The sequence below is a fragment of the Globicephala melas genome, chromosome 15 (genome assembly GCF_963455315.2).
Source record: "Globicephala melas chromosome 15, mGloMel1.2, whole genome shotgun sequence".
Lineage (NCBI taxonomy): Eukaryota > Metazoa > Chordata > Mammalia > Artiodactyla > Delphinidae > Globicephala > Globicephala melas.
Window position 1 is genome coordinate 5,653,813 of NC_083328.1, and position 15,179 is coordinate 5,668,991.

General features: G+C 42.0%; 1 protein-coding gene across 9 annotated transcripts in view; it reads left to right on the forward strand.

The window, feature by feature from the left end:
- TRRAP (transformation/transcription domain associated protein) overlaps positions 1–15,179 on the forward strand; it is a 110,928-nt gene that overhangs the window by 12,184 nt on the left and 83,565 nt on the right. For all 9 annotated transcript variants that reach the window (XM_060284046.1, XM_070043792.1, XM_070043790.1 and 6 more), the window contains exons 8-19: positions 125–250; positions 1,512–1,589; positions 1,791–1,879; positions 2,704–2,800; positions 4,999–5,137; positions 7,443–7,521; positions 9,049–9,283; positions 9,918–10,284; positions 10,373–10,470; positions 10,962–11,156; positions 11,961–12,152; positions 14,487–14,652. In XM_060284046.1, coding sequence (XP_060140029.1) covers positions 125–250; positions 1,512–1,589; positions 1,791–1,879; positions 2,704–2,800; positions 4,999–5,137; positions 7,443–7,521; positions 9,049–9,283; positions 9,918–10,284; positions 10,373–10,470; positions 10,962–11,156; positions 11,961–12,152; positions 14,487–14,652 — 1,861 coding nt within the window. The remainder of the gene's footprint in view (positions 1–124; positions 251–1,511; positions 1,590–1,790; positions 1,880–2,703; positions 2,801–4,998; positions 5,138–7,442; positions 7,522–9,048; positions 9,284–9,917; positions 10,285–10,372; positions 10,471–10,961; positions 11,157–11,960; positions 12,153–14,486; positions 14,653–15,179) is intronic.

Sequence of the window (15,179 nt, forward strand, 5' to 3'; positions counted from 1 at the left end):
TAGTCCTGGAAAAAAAGAACACCAAGTACTGTGGGGTTGGTGCAGTATAAAAGGGTAGGACATTCGATTTCTTCACCACACGTCAGCTGTAAATGACTTCTGTTTTTTTTTTTTTTTTCTGTAGAACCGCTACTTTGAGAACCCTCAGGTGATCCCCGAGAACACAGTCCCCCCCCCAGAAATGGTTGGAATGATCACAACGATTGCTGTGAAAGTCAATCCTGAGCGTGAGGACAGTGAGACGAGAACAGTAAGCGTTTCCGTTGTTTTGCTTTTTGCTTTGCTTTTATCCACATCTCCTGCCCTTGGTAGAGGAAAAATGAGGTATTGACTTTTTAGACCACTTAAGTTTTTTGTTTTTTTCTTAAACACATGGAGGGATTTAGAATAAGCAAACAAACGTGTGTGCGTGTGCGAGAGAGTGTTGCTGATTGTGCTCTGCAGGTATGCATGTGAGCTGTTGCTCACCAAATGTACAAAGATAACATCGTGGTGGAATCCAGAACCAGAAAGAGCAGCTGACCCGGCAAGGGGGCCTCCGTTCTGTCCTTAGCTTCAACATTAGTGAAGTCCCTTTAAGCTACATATAAATTTGTAGTTCAGTGCCTGACGGTGTGGGCTCTGCGGACAGAAGTTCTGGGATGATGTTACAGCTCTACCACTTGCATTTTTTGACTGTAGGAAAGTTCACGAACCGTTGTTCTGACCTTATTTTCCCTCTCATCTGAAAAATCAGTCTCGTGGAGTTTTGTGAAGGTAACGCTGGTACTGTCTGCAGCTGATGCATTAGATTTGTAGTATTTGCCACGTAGGGAACATGTATGAGCATTTACCATGACTGTATTTTTATGATTGAATCAAGACTATCATCTGTATTTGTTTTACTGAAATGGTTTTGCAGAATGTTTCACTTTGAGCTAGGATAAACAGGAAATTACATTTTGAATGAAGCTTTCATTCCTTTGTTCTTCCTGAATTAGAAACTTGTTTTCTGTTTATCAGTCTTTGTGTTTCTTTTTTTGCTTGTCTGTTCCTATCCATTTATCACTCATTTTTATTTTGAGTCTGACATTTTCCTTACTTGAGTTTTTATATATTAAGACTATTTTTTTCTTATATTTATTGTAAGCATTTTTCCTGTTTATAAATACCTATGAATAAAACTAGGTAAACTTGTACTTCTTGCTGTTGTTCTTGCAAGTAAGCAAGATAATAGATTAAAAAATTTTTTTTAATTTCTCCTGTGATTTGAATCTCTTAAGTTTTGACAGATTTTCCTGAGGTTTTTACTACAGGTGTGACATTGTAAAATATGAAAACCTTTATATTAAATAACAGTTCTATGTACTTTGTTTTCAAAATAGTTTATTTCACCACAGATAATTATGAAGACGTGTCAGTATTTTCCCTTGCCTTTATTTCAGTGGGGTGATGTGCAGTAGTGGCACACTGATTAGGGCTATTCTAAGTGCCACGGGGATAACCTCAGTCCTCCTGTTCCTCTCTTGCAGCATTCCATCATTCCAAGAGGATCTCTTTCTTTGAAAGTGTTGGCAGAATTGCCCATTATTGTTGTTTTAATGTATCAGGTATGCATATTGCTTAGTAGCTTCTTGGGTTTTGGGCTTCCTATTTTACAACAAAGTTTACACCTAATTTTCTGTGGCAAATAGATGTGTATGATACACATGTGCTAACTAATGAATCTCATCACAGTTTCTTTGGTATGCCAAATTATTTTGCTATAAGCAGAGTGTCAAAGCATGACAATCTGATATGTTTGCTTTTAGCTCTACAAACTGAATATCCACAATGTTGTTGCTGAATTTGTGCCCTTGATCATGAATACCATTGCAATTCAGGTATCTGCACAAGCCAGGTGAGATTTCTTTGGTCAGTGATGTAGCTGATTACCATAGTTCTTTAATCCAAGTAAAAATGTACTTGCTGTCGTCATTTGTAAGACAAGAAAATTTTGAGTGATAAAATTTTGGTTAAACTTATATGTATTTTTGGCTTTCTGAAGTTGTATTTCGATGATGGGTGACATGTCTCAGTCTTTGGTGTCTTGTAAATTTAGAACTATCATTAGGCATTACTGTCCTCAATTACAGCTTTGGGATATTCCAGGCTCTCTCACCTTCAAGACTTTGTTCTTGCTTTTCCTCTCAGCACGAGGGCTAGGAAGCTCTTTACCCGCTTCGTTCTTCCTCACCCATCACCCTTAATCACTGACTCGTTCATCCTTGAAGCCTCCCAGTGAAACTTTTTCTCCAGCCTCACAGCATTCCTCCTAAGATCTTTGTCACTTGCTCTCTTGACTTGCGGCCTACCTGGCTCTAAGTCACTTGAGAGCAAGAGCTGAGGGTGAATCAGCCCTAACAGCCTCTGTGGCCACAGCAGGGGTCTTCCACTGGTCAGACAGGTGCCCTCGTGCTGTCTTCTGGGGAAGCAGGTCAGTCTCGCCTTTGCTGTGGGGATTCAGATTGTGGCTGCTGCCCAGCGGCCTGGAGATCTGCCTGCTTCATGCCTTTAAGGCCTTTAAGTTAGTCGGAACTGCATAAAAGTGTAGGCGTGTTTACTGTTGCTGCTGTGTAGAAATCAACCTTTTGGGGTTAGTAATTACTATAGGCTTTTAATTAATAGTAACATGACCGAAAGAGTTGAGAGCTAATATTGTTAATTTTGTTCATATCTCATTAGGCAACATAAGCTTTACAACAAGGAGTTATATGCTGATTTCATTGCTGCTCAGATCAAAACGTTGTCATTTTTAGCTTATATCATCAGAATTTACCAGGTAAGTTCATTGACTTTTGTTTTAAGTCAGGTTTACTGAGATATAATTTACATGCAGTAAAATTCACCTTTTGTAGGCGTACAGTTCGCTGATTGACAAACGTGTACAGTACAAATGCATACCTAACCACCAGTACATCAAAATACAGAACATTTCCATCGTCCAAAAAATTCCTTTTATATGTTTGTAGTCAATTTCCTCCTCCCGCCTCCAGTCCCTGGCAAGCACTGGTTTGTTTTCTGTCTCCATAGTTTTGCCTTTTCCAGAATGTCATAGAGATTAATCACTTGGTGGACAGTATTTGTAACCTTTTGAGTCTGGCTTCTTTCACTTAGCAGTAATGCTGAGATTCATCCTTGTTATTTTATTGGTGACTTGTTACTTTTTATTCATGGTTAGTTTGTCTTAGTCTGCTCAGGCTGCCATAACAAAATACCATAGACTAGGTGTAAACAGCCAGAATTTATTTTCTCACAGTTCTGGAGCCTGGAAAATCCAAGATCAAGGTTCCAGCAGGGTTTGGTTTCTGGGGAGGCCTTTCTTCCTGGGTTGAAGGTGGCCACCTGCTTGCTGTGTCCTCCCATGGTGGTAAGGCGGACAGAGAGATCTCCTTCTCTTCTTTTATAAGGCCACAGTCCTACTGGACGAGAGCCCCACCTATGATCTCATTCAACCTGAATTACCTCCTAAAGACTCTTATCTCCAGATACAGTCACAATGGGGGTTAGGGCTTCAACATATGAAATTTGGGGGGGATACACAGTTCAGGCCATAGTGGTGTATTCTGTTGTATGGGTGTAATCATGGTGTTTATCCATTCTGATGATGAACATTTGGATCATTTCCAATTTTTTTAAAGCATTTTATCAAGATATAATTCATATACCATAAAATTCACCCTTTTAAAGTGTACAGTTCAATGGTTTTTAGTTTATTCACAGATTTGTACAACCATAATCACTATTCAATTTTAGAACAATTTTTTCTCCCGAAAAAGAAATCCGTACCAATGAGCAGTGACTTCCATTCTTCTCTGACCCACCAGCCCCTGGCAACCACTAAAGTATTTCCTGTCTTTATAGACTTGCCTGTTTCATTTTTGGCTTAATAAAGCCATATAAATATTTGCACACAGATTTTTATGCGGATGTATGAGGTTTATTGACTTTTGCTGTTATTGGAAGTTGTGTGTTATAGCAAATTATGTGGGAGAGATTGGAACTTCAAAAAATGGCATTATCAAGTAAAACTGATAAAGAGGTTTTGGAGGCTTTTTTGAGGAACCTGTAGAGTAGTTTTATTTTTGTTTTTCCCACTTGGAGCTGTGGTCTCTTCTTACTTAAATCATAAGAACTTGAAGGAAAAAATTGATACCTTATCTCTTATTAGTCTTACAGTTTTTTTGAATAAAACTCTTGTATAGAGGTGGTTATTCTAAAGTATGGAATAAATTTAGCCCTGATCTGTTCTAGAGCAATGGAATTGTATTATAATTGATCATTTTTTTAAAGATTTTATTTCAGGAAAGTAAAAATGAAAATGTGTGTGTCAAATTGTTTTTATTCTAAACTACCTTTGAAAACATTTGTAGCCTTCTCCCCCCTCCCTTTTTAATGTGTTTATCTCGATAATGATAACTTACACTAAGAAAATGGAACATTTGTAAAAAAAAAAAGAAAAATCTGGATTAGATACCCCTTGATATTTTAGTCAGCTTGAGTTATTGTGAATAGCTTCCTGAAACACCTCAAAAGGCAGTTGTGACTGGAGCGCATTCTGAGCTGATTAAAGGTGTCTTTGGTGTCATTCACAACTTATATCAATGGGACGACTCAGTAAATAGTTTTGTTTTTTAACTTCAATATTTATTTCTTCCTCCTTCCCTCTAACAGGGAAGCAATACATATTCACTGTTGAAAGTTGGGAAAATACAGAAAATACAGGAAGGCCTCCATGATCCCATGATGTAAAAGAAACTGCTCCATGTGGCTGCCCCTCCTTCCGGGGTGGCATTGTGCACACAAACTGCTAAGACTTTTCGGATAGTACTTGTGTGTTAGGCCTATTACTTTCTGAGGGTCCTTTGAGCCAAGCTTACTCTTACTGAATTTTTTAAAAGTTTATAAAACTTGGGTTTTTCTTAACAACTGCCTATCAGTATAACTGTGTTGTTTTCCTTTTTTTTTTTTTTTTAACAGGAGTTGGTGACTAAGTACTCTCAGCAAATGGTAAAAGGAATGTTACAGCTACTTTCAAATTGTCCAGCAGAAACGGCGCACCTCAGAAAGGAGCTTCTGATTGCCGCGAAGCACATCCTCACTACCGAGCTGCGAAACCGTACGTCTGTCTTGCCTCTGGCCACTCGCCTGTCTGTGAATGTGGGCCTGCTGCTGGCGGTCCATTGTGTGCTGAGCCTGCAGCTCGCTCAGTATTTTGGCTCTGTGTGTCCTTCCTTTATTGCTATTTTAGGTGTATTTTTTCTCCTTTATCTGCCTCTCTACCTCCCCCTCTCTCTGCCTGCCCATCCCTCCTTCCTTCTCTCTCTCTCTTTCTCTCTGCCCATCTTTTTTGCCTGCCACCAGGGTTCTCCCTTTGTCTTCTCAACAGTTTCATAATTAATGTGATAATTTCCTTAGCACAGTTTATGGTCTGGGTATCTCTTAGTACTTCTCTGCCTTCTGACTGCCTGTCTTTTGACATTGCAAATAGCCATTTGCTTTCTGACTCACAGCCAGCAATCTTTAAAAGGTGAGAAGAAAACAGTGTTTTCTTTCTCCATGTTGTGAAAATGATGGAAGAGTTTTAAATGGGATGTTTTAAAATCTATTTACTGAAGTGACTGAGTTGTGTCTGGAGCACCATTGTCAGATTAATTTTCGGTATTCCTGCCATTGGAATAATAAGAACTTTGGAGGTGCATTGGGGAGCCACGGAGCAGGAGGTTTCTCCTTGTTGAAGTGCTGACAGATTAAAAACCCTTCTCATGGTTATCAGATAACCTCTGATCCGTCACACACGACCAGGCCCTCTTTTGAGACCATAAAGCTTGGTTTCAGTCTTGTTAACGCTACAGAGATTGACAGATATCCAAGATGCTACTCTCCAAGGTTAGATCGTGTTAGGCTGGTTGAATTCAGCTTTTAAAGGCTGCTGTTGCTTTTTTTTTTTTTTCTAAACAAGATACTTTATTTTGAAGCCCGTAGTGGTTCCCAGACTTAAACAGGTAACATCATGACATCTCAAATTTTCATTGAAAGAAACCTATAAAGAATCATGTTAAATGTTAGCCATATTATAAATACAAAACATGCATGCATATATTTAAAATTTACACATCCACTACCAAATGTTAGTGAAAACATTCCTTGGTTGGCATCCAAAATGATATCAGACTGTCACCCATTTGTGCTAATCCTGAGGAGCAGTAGTTTGGAAAAACCTGACTGTTTAACAGATTTATCTGTTTCCCTAGAAAATCTGATTCTGGGTCTTTTTTTTTTTTTTTTTTGCGCGGGCCCCTCACTGTTGTGGCCTCTCCTGTTGCGGAGCACAGGCTCTGGACGTGCAGGCTCAGCGGCCATGGCTCACGGGCCCAGCCGCTCCGCGGCATGTGGGATCCCCCCGGACCGGGTCACAAACCCGCGTCCCCTGCATCGGCAGGCGGACCCTCAACCACTGCGCCACCAAGGAAGCCCCTGATTCTGGGTCTTGAATGTGATCTGGAAGCCAGTGCCGTGCAACTTAATTTCTTCTCTGCACACATCACTCATCCCCGCAGCCGGCCCTCCGGCATGTGGGGTCTCAGCCCTTTGCATCTTTCCTTTGTGCCTCCTTCCTCCTGGCCACCTCGCCATGGGTAGCGGGGCATGTCCCCTCCTCCGACCTCAGGGACTACTTGTGGCTTCTCTCGTTTTTCTTCCTGTGCTGCCTGGCTGTAGGAGGCATCTCTCCAGTGTGCATGTGTCTTGTATCTTTGATCCTCAGTAGCTATTTGCTGGCAAAGAATGTACTGTTTGCTCTACTGTTTGCCACCCTGTGTGCGCAACCTCAGAAACGCCAGTTGTCCCTGAGTGGGGACCAGCTGTTCCACCCCGAGAGGGCCTCAGCCTGCAGAGGAGCGGGGGGAGGTTTGGTGGTGGCTCTGCCTGGGACCCCTAACTTGGGACCCATGCCTGTGAGAACACTAGGATGTCCTAGACCTTTGTAATTCCTATGGAGAAGTATCCTTATTTCTCCATAATGACTAACCTTACAGTCTTGAAGAAGGACGACTTCAGGGCAGTGAATAAAGGGGCCTTTAGGGAATACTGTCCCCTTGGGTGGATCATGCCAGCTTTTAAGGACACTGGACAGCACCTCCCTTGAAGCATTGGGGGCGAGTTCCCCTCCAGCGATACGAGGCTCACGGTTTTATTCTCTGACACTGAATGTGATCCTGACCGCGTCTCTGGGACACGTGGCTGGTGTGGCCCAGCACAGCCAGCGTCTTAGACTAAAGTAGCTCGTGTGCCTTCGTGTTCCCCACGCCGCCCCACATCTGGATTGCTCGTTGGTACAGGCTGGCTCCTGTGAAAGTACTATTAAGTGACTTACACACACCTGGTTTGGTTGGTGATGTATGCAATGGATGTTTGTGTTCCAGAGTTCATTCCTTGCATGGACAAGCTGTTTGATGAATCCATACTAATTGGCTCAGGATATACTGCTCGAGAGACTCTCAGGTATGATGTTGAACCCGTGATATCTGGTCTATTCAGTGCCAGGGACCGTGGATCCTGACACTTCCTTAGCATTTCAATGAGCGTGGACTGTTGGGCCTTTTCCTCTCCCATTGGATTTAGAATTGCGGGAAGTTTCGGAAACGCCTTAGTTTGCTTCTAGTGCCTTGGCTTAATCAGAGTAGTTGTCTTGATTTAAATTGTAGGTAGAACTGTCTGACTAGTGTTAGTTGTTTTGCTTTCTAAGTAGTAAATGCACCTTTTTATTAAAAAAAGTATTTGATAACCTACTAAGAAGAAAGGAGAGAAAACTTTGGTTCTCCATAAGGAGATCAACTAACGTGGGTAATATTTTGAACTGTTTCCTCCTAGTCTTTAATTCTCATGCATTTTATAAAATAAATATAGTTGTGATCATGCTTATTATTTCTAAAGGAAAGAATTAACATTTAATCATCTTTCACAATGTAAAATGGATCAACATTAGTCATTTTTTGGTTCTAACAAGGGAGGTGTGATTGATCGTATGAAAAGTATGCAGAATATTCTGAATATGGTGTAGACGGTTCACTGTGTTTTCTATATAAAGCACTGTTGTAAAATATCGAGTAAGACATTCTTTATAACTTGGGGTTGAACCCGCCTGAATGGATGTTAGATTGAAACCCTCCAGTGGTTTCTGTCGGTCGCCCTTAGACAAAACCCAGACTCTTGACCATGGCATGTGGCCCCCGCGGGGTTTGACTCTGCTCTCTCTGCCTGACCTGCTGCGGCCATGCGGGCCTCTGCGGCTCCTCGACTCCCCCAGGCAGTTCCCAATCAGGGCCTTGACCTGCCAGTTTCCTCCAGATGGAAATGTCCCTGGCTGAGGTCACAGAGCCGATGTCACCTCGGAGGGGCTTTCTCTGGCCCCCACCAGTTTTTCTCCTGGTGCCTTTTCACATCTCCTGCAGCACTTAGCAACTTGCACAGTTGATTTCTTTACTCGTGTGTTCCCCCCCGCCCCGGAAATAAGCTTCCTGAGGACAGGAGCTCTATTTACTGGGGTCACTGGCATCCCTGGTGCTGGGCGCAGTGTCTGGCACATGGCAGGTGTCCAGACGTTCAGTGAGTGAAAGTGCTGGGTGGCCTGAACACTACTGTTGCGGCTCAATAAAATATATGGTATATAAGGTGTTATTTGACAGAGGCTGTTCAGCTTTGAGCAGCAGAACCCATTTAGTGCACAATCAAGCTGGTAGTTACTTCTGCTCAGATTAACTAGATGTGCTGGTATAAACATGATGCGCACAAAGTTAACCTTTTTAATTTAGAAAGTAAAGATTTAAGCAAAAAGACAAGGCCTGAGCCTTCTAATCATGTAGCTGGGAGGAAATAACAGGGGGGAAACTGGGACCCTATAAAGCGTGCCCCAGATGAGCCATCCCACTGGGGGTGTTCCTGGGGCGCAGGTAGTGGTGGAGATGGTGGCCCACAGCCGAGGCGGGTGGGGCCGCTGAGATGCAAACTAGCAGAGGTCTCTGCCCGCAGGCCCCTCGCCTACAGCACGCTGGCCGACCTTGTGCACCACGTCCGTCAGCACCTGCCCCTCAGTGACCTCTCCCTCGCCGTCCAGCTCTTCGCCAAGAATATTGATGATGAGTCCCTGCCCAGCAGCATCCAGACCATGTCCTGCAAGCTCCTGCTCAACCTGGTGGACTGCATCCGCTCCAAGAGCGAGCAGGAGAGCGGCAATGGGCGGGACGTGCTGATGCGGATGCTGGAGGTACCGGTTCCCTCCGCGTCTTCACCGCACGGCGCTCCACTCACATGAGCGCTTTGCTGGCAGTTCACGGGCCGCCCAGTTGCCAGCTTGGTCCTGGGTGTTTAGACCACCTGGGTTCAAACCCCCACTACCCCATCAACTAGCCAAGGATCCTTGGGCGAGATGCTTGACCTGCCAGATGCTGGTCTGCCTGTCTTCTAACCAGGGACAGTCACAGTGTCTGCTTCCTAGGATTGTTTGAGATGAGTAGGGCAGCACGTGAGCTCTTAGCACAGTTCCTGGCGAGTAATCAGGAGAGGTGTTTTCTGGGACACTGCCTAGCCAAGTGCTACCTTATCTGTGAACTTCTCTGGAGAGATACCCAGGGTGCCTGGGTCAGGGGTAGATAGTGTGGATCCCGGAGCAGTCCCCGGTCGCATCCAGGCCCTGCTCATCAGGCCAGTCACCCAGCTCTCCTGAGCTGCTTCTCCACGGATGAAGTGGAGATGGTGACACTTGCTGTAGTACCTGTGGGGGAAGAGCACCAACTTCAGCAGGTGGTTTCAGAGAGAGTTTTTTTCTGTCTTCTGGAAGGGTTGTTGACCTATTGAAGAGGAATGATTTTTGTCTCCCCTCCACTTTCTCTTCCTGACAGGTTTTTGTTCTCAAATTCCACACCATTGCGAGGTACCAGCTCTCTGCCATTTTTAAGAAGTGCAAGCCTCAGTCGGAACTCGGAGCCGTGGAAGCAGCTCTGCCGGGGGTGCCTGCGGCCCCTGCAGCTCCCGGCCCTGCCCCTTCCCCAGCCCCCGTTCCCGCCCCAGCCCCGGCCCCACCCCCACCCCCCACCCCTGCCACCCCTGTGACGCCAGCCCCCGTGCCTCCCTTTGAGAAGCAAGGAGAAAAGGACAAGGAAGACAAGCAGACATTCCAAGTTACGGATTGCCGGAGTTTGGTAAAAACCTTGGTCTGTGGCGTCAAGACAATCACGTGGGGCATAACGTCGTGCAAAGCGCCTGGTGGTAATTGTGCTCTTGAATCATTTCGACAAATGATGTTTTTCATAGAGTGGGTTTTATTCACATTAACTTATTGTGCTCTCTTTTCCAGAAGCTCAGTTCATTCCCAACAAGCAGTTGCAGCCCAAAGAGACTCAGATTTACATAAAACTTGTGAAATATGCAATGCAGGCTTTAGATATTTATCAGGTAAGGCAGTGAGTGCCCTCAAACCAGGCTCCTGAGTGTGGAAAATGCCTCTTAGAATTAGAGGTGCTAGTGATGGAAGGGGTCTCAGAAATCTGTTACTATTTGGATGGTCTAGAGTATTCATATACCGAGGTTTGCTTTTGTTCTGTAGCATAGGGTTGCATTTATGGTGAGAATTCCTGTGTCAGTGTATTTTGAGGGGCAGATGGTGTAAAGGGAATGCAATAGAAACGATATTTAATTTTACTAAATTTCTTACTGTTTTAAACACCTAATGAAGGTTTTTGTTTTCTGAGGTCTTCTCCCCCCCCCCCCGCAAATTTAAGGTGAAAATAGAGAATTTAAAAGATTTGGGAGGGGGGAGGTGGCGGAGATTTGTTATCTAATTCAAATACTCTGTTTTAAGTATTCAGTTGACCTGATTGTGTATTGGAATATATTCAGAGATATTCAGTTTTAATTCCCGTGTGTTTTTTTTTTTCCTGTGCTAGGTCCAGATAGCAGGAAATGGACAGACATACATTCGAGTAGCAAACTGCCAAACTGTTAGAATGAAGGAAGAGAAGGAGGTATTGGAGCACTTTGCCGGCGTCTTCACGATGATGAACCCATTAACGTTTAAAGAAATCTTTCAGACTACAGTCCCTTATATGGTGGAAAGAATCTCAAAAAATTACGCTCTTCAGGTATGACACTCTTATGTTCTTTCAACATGTGTCGAATACTTGGTGTTCCTTTTATTTTGTAAGTGATGTGCCTAAGGATAGTGCTGTAGAGCAAAATTTAGAGAACTATTAGGCTGTAGTAAAAGAAAAATTTCAAAAGTTTAAGATGCTTTGGACCACTTCCTTTCATAGTAGAAATTAAATACGTGTTAGATGTAGGCTCTTGGTCCTTGATGGTGACAATAAAATGACAGATTAAGTACTTAAGTGAACTCCACTCAGTGCTCAAATCGGTTTTGTTTTTTTTCTTTTGGTGGATAATTCATTTCTTGAAGTGTCTGATACAGATTTGATTTTGTAATTTTGGAAAGTTCATTATTTTTTCTTGAATCCGCTTTGGGGAAGTAATGATTTTTTTAATTTTTTAACTGAAATAATGTGTGTTGTTTTAAGCCATTGCACTTTAGGGTAATTTGTTACAAAGTAATAGGTAACTGATACAATTGCCATATGGTAGTTTTCTTTTCTTTTTTTTTTCACAACTCACACACACACACACTGTATTCTATTTTACAAGAGATAAATAAACTGACACCAAGCATTGTAAATGGATGACCACAACAAAAGCAACAATGTTGCAGTTACCAAACATGAAACACACTCACACTATGTCATAATATTGACATTCAGTCCAGGAATCCTCCACTGTAACAGCTTCTTTACTTTGCAGTGAAAATTGATGTGTATATTTTTTGCCCCTGAGTCCTTGTGGGATTTTTTTTTGGAAGTAATGATTTTTGTCACATGTGTTTCTTGTTTTGACAGATTGTTGCCAATTCCTTCTTGGCAAATCCTACTACCTCTGCTCTGTTTGCTACAATTCTGGTAGAATATCTCCTGGACCGCCTGCCAGAAATGGGCTCCAATGTGGAGCTCTCCAACCTGTACCTCAAACTGTTCAAGTTGGTCTTTGGCTCCGTCTCCCTCTTCGCAGCTGAAAACGAACAAATGCTGAAGGTAAACTCAGATCCAAGCTGTGCATTGTGTTTGGGTTTTTTTGTTGTTGCTTTTTAACTTTCTTCATTTTGAACAGAAACTGGCTTTGCTCTTTATATTTATAAATATTGTAATATTGAATTAATAAATGTTTACAACGAATCAGGGCCAAGTGTAGAAAACATTTCATGTGTTTCTAAAGCAGAGCTTAATCTATTTGTCTCCTAATCCAAAATGAACACTTCAGAGCTCTCGTGGTAGGCAGGGGTTGTCATTAGTCTTGGCACCCTGATTTTCTTTTTTAAACTCATTTCTTGTGTGGACCACACAAGTAGTGTAGGAGCACACTGTGCTTTTTTTTTTTTTTTAAAATTGAGTGACGCAGAAGAATATAAGAGGAAAAAACATCTTACCTCTCAGATCCAATGGGAAATGGTTGGCTGTGTAACAGTTCTCATCACATACCCATCTTCCACAGCACATCTCTGTGTTCATATTTTCTGTGGCAGCACATAAACATCCCATTTCAGGGCTATTTGTTCATTTTTCCCCTCTGAATCAAGAACTCTAGCCAATTTGTGTCCTTTATTAAGACCATCTGGGAGGGATGTGTCTCATAACACATTTTTATAGATGACTAATCCTGTACGTGTAATTTTATCTCATCAGTTATTTGACTGTAGCAAATGGCAGAAACCAATGCATGGTTACATCATCCACTAAAGGCAGCAGATGGAACAAAAACCTTATCAAAATTCTCTTCCACTTAATTTCTGTAGAAGGTTGAATATTATCATCAGTTCTGTCTGAAGAGAGATGTTTTCCCATAGGGGAAAAGATCTATTTTTTTCTGAAGTAAATATATAGGTGGTGATATAAAGCACCAGTAATTTGTGCTTTTATGTGACAGTTTCCTCCATTTTTTCAGTTATATAGTAATCAGTTGTCAACAACCTTGACATTACTTCTGTGTTAGTATAAAAAGAAAATATTCAAATTTTTAGAAAGATATAAAATATTTAATAGTCTTTGTCCACATAATTTGGTATCTTCAAATAATTCCATTTTTGCCGATATCTGGGACAATATGTAGAACAAAAACCAACAAAAAAGAGAATTAAAAAAAAAATAAAATAAAAAGAGAATAAAACCTAATAGATTAGACAAGTCTAATGATGGGGTTTTGGAATATTGTTCAAGAAAGATGTTCAAAGAATAATTTCATAGAACGTTTTGTCATGAGACTAATATATGTGATTTATCCATAAAAGAAATATATCTTGCCATATACAGTAACAGACTTGTAATTGTATCACTGACTATACAGGTAGTTTACAGGTCACAGTTCACTTTAAATACACCTGCAAAAAAATTCACATCAAACTTAACCTGTCACATGTCAAAACTAGGATTTGAAGTACAAGATAAAAAACTAATCTGTCTTAAAATGTTGATTAAACTTACTATAAGCTAATAAAATGCTCATGAACACATTTTTCGATTAAGTCTTCTAAAATGTTACCATCTCATATGTCTTTTGAGGTTCTTCCAAACTTTGCATGTATGGTATTTGGTAGTGAAGTTTCAGTTCCTTTAGATTGCATTTTGCATTCTGATAGTTAAGGAACAGGCTTCTTTCATTTTGTTTGATTTTTTTTTAAAGTTTATTTTATTTTATAAATTTATTTATTTATTTATTTTTGGCGGCATTAGGTCTTCATTGCAACATGCGGGCTTACTCTAGTTGCGGCGAGCAGGGGCTAGTCTTCATTGTGGTGTGTGGGCTTCTCATTGCGGTGGCTTCTCTTGTTGCAGAGCGTGGGCTCTAGGTGCACGGGCTTCAGCAGTTGTGGCACACGGGCTCAGTAGTTGTGGCTCGTGGGCTCTAGAGCTCAGGCTCAGTAGTTGTGGCTCACGGGCTTAGTTGCTCTGTAGCATGTGGGATCTTCCCGGACCAGGGATTGAACCCGTGTCACCTGCATTGGCAGGCGGATTCTTAACTACTGTGCTACCAGGGAAGTCCCTCATCTTGTTTGATTATTTGGTCTCACGAAGGACTGTTCACAAGAACAGTAGAGCTCACAGGCCCTCCAGTTCCTGTTGCAAAGTGTCTGCTCAGCATCATGTACCTACATAGTAAGATGGGAACCTAGTAAATGCTGCTTTCACAGCCAAACTGGTGGAAGCCTACATATGTTTTAGAAGAAATTAATTTGAGTCAAATAAAAGTTGGAAAATTTTTATTTTGTTTTTCCTTTTAGAATAAATTCATCAAAATTACCTTCCGTTCCTATCTTTTTGCAGTGAACCCTCCTCATTTAGAGCTTGTTAACCTGCCTTTTCTCCATCCTGCAGCCTCACCTGCACAAGATTGTGAACAGCTCAATGGAGCTCGCCCAGACTGCCAAAGAACCCTATAACTATTTCCTGCTGCTTCGAGCCTTGTTCCGCTCCATCGGGGGAGGTAGCCATGATCTCCTGTATCAGGAATTTTTGCCTCTCCTTCCAAACCTACTGCAAGGTCAGCGCAGTGATGTTGGTTGCCTTTTAGTCTCGTGCGCGTGCGTGGGTCTTGCTTCCCTTGCTTGCTGGGGTTCCTGCTCTGCACCTGGTGAAGGTCATGGTGAGGGGATGTATGTACATGTCCCCTGCAGTGTGTGTATGTGTGTGTCCATCCCTGTGTCCTCTCTTTAAAGGCAGTGCATCTTTAAAGGGATGGGTTTTTCTCCCTGCTCAGAGTTGAATGGGAGTTGGAAGGTCTTAGTTACCCCGGTTAGGACTTTGTTACATTTTTGTAGCGTTTGATAAGCAGTTCTAGAAAGTGGTTTAGTAAGATCAGGGATTCCTAGATTGCAAGAGAATCAGAACAAGAAGGGAAAAAAACAAGTTACAAAGCTGATATAAGCTTTATATAAAATACATAAAAATATGTTTATATTTTTATCTAGTTGCTAACTTGCATAGACAGAATTCTTTTATTCCTGTGTGTTAGGAATGCTTTCAAGGTATATATAACTAAAAGGGATATTGGGTCCAGTGAATGTTTAC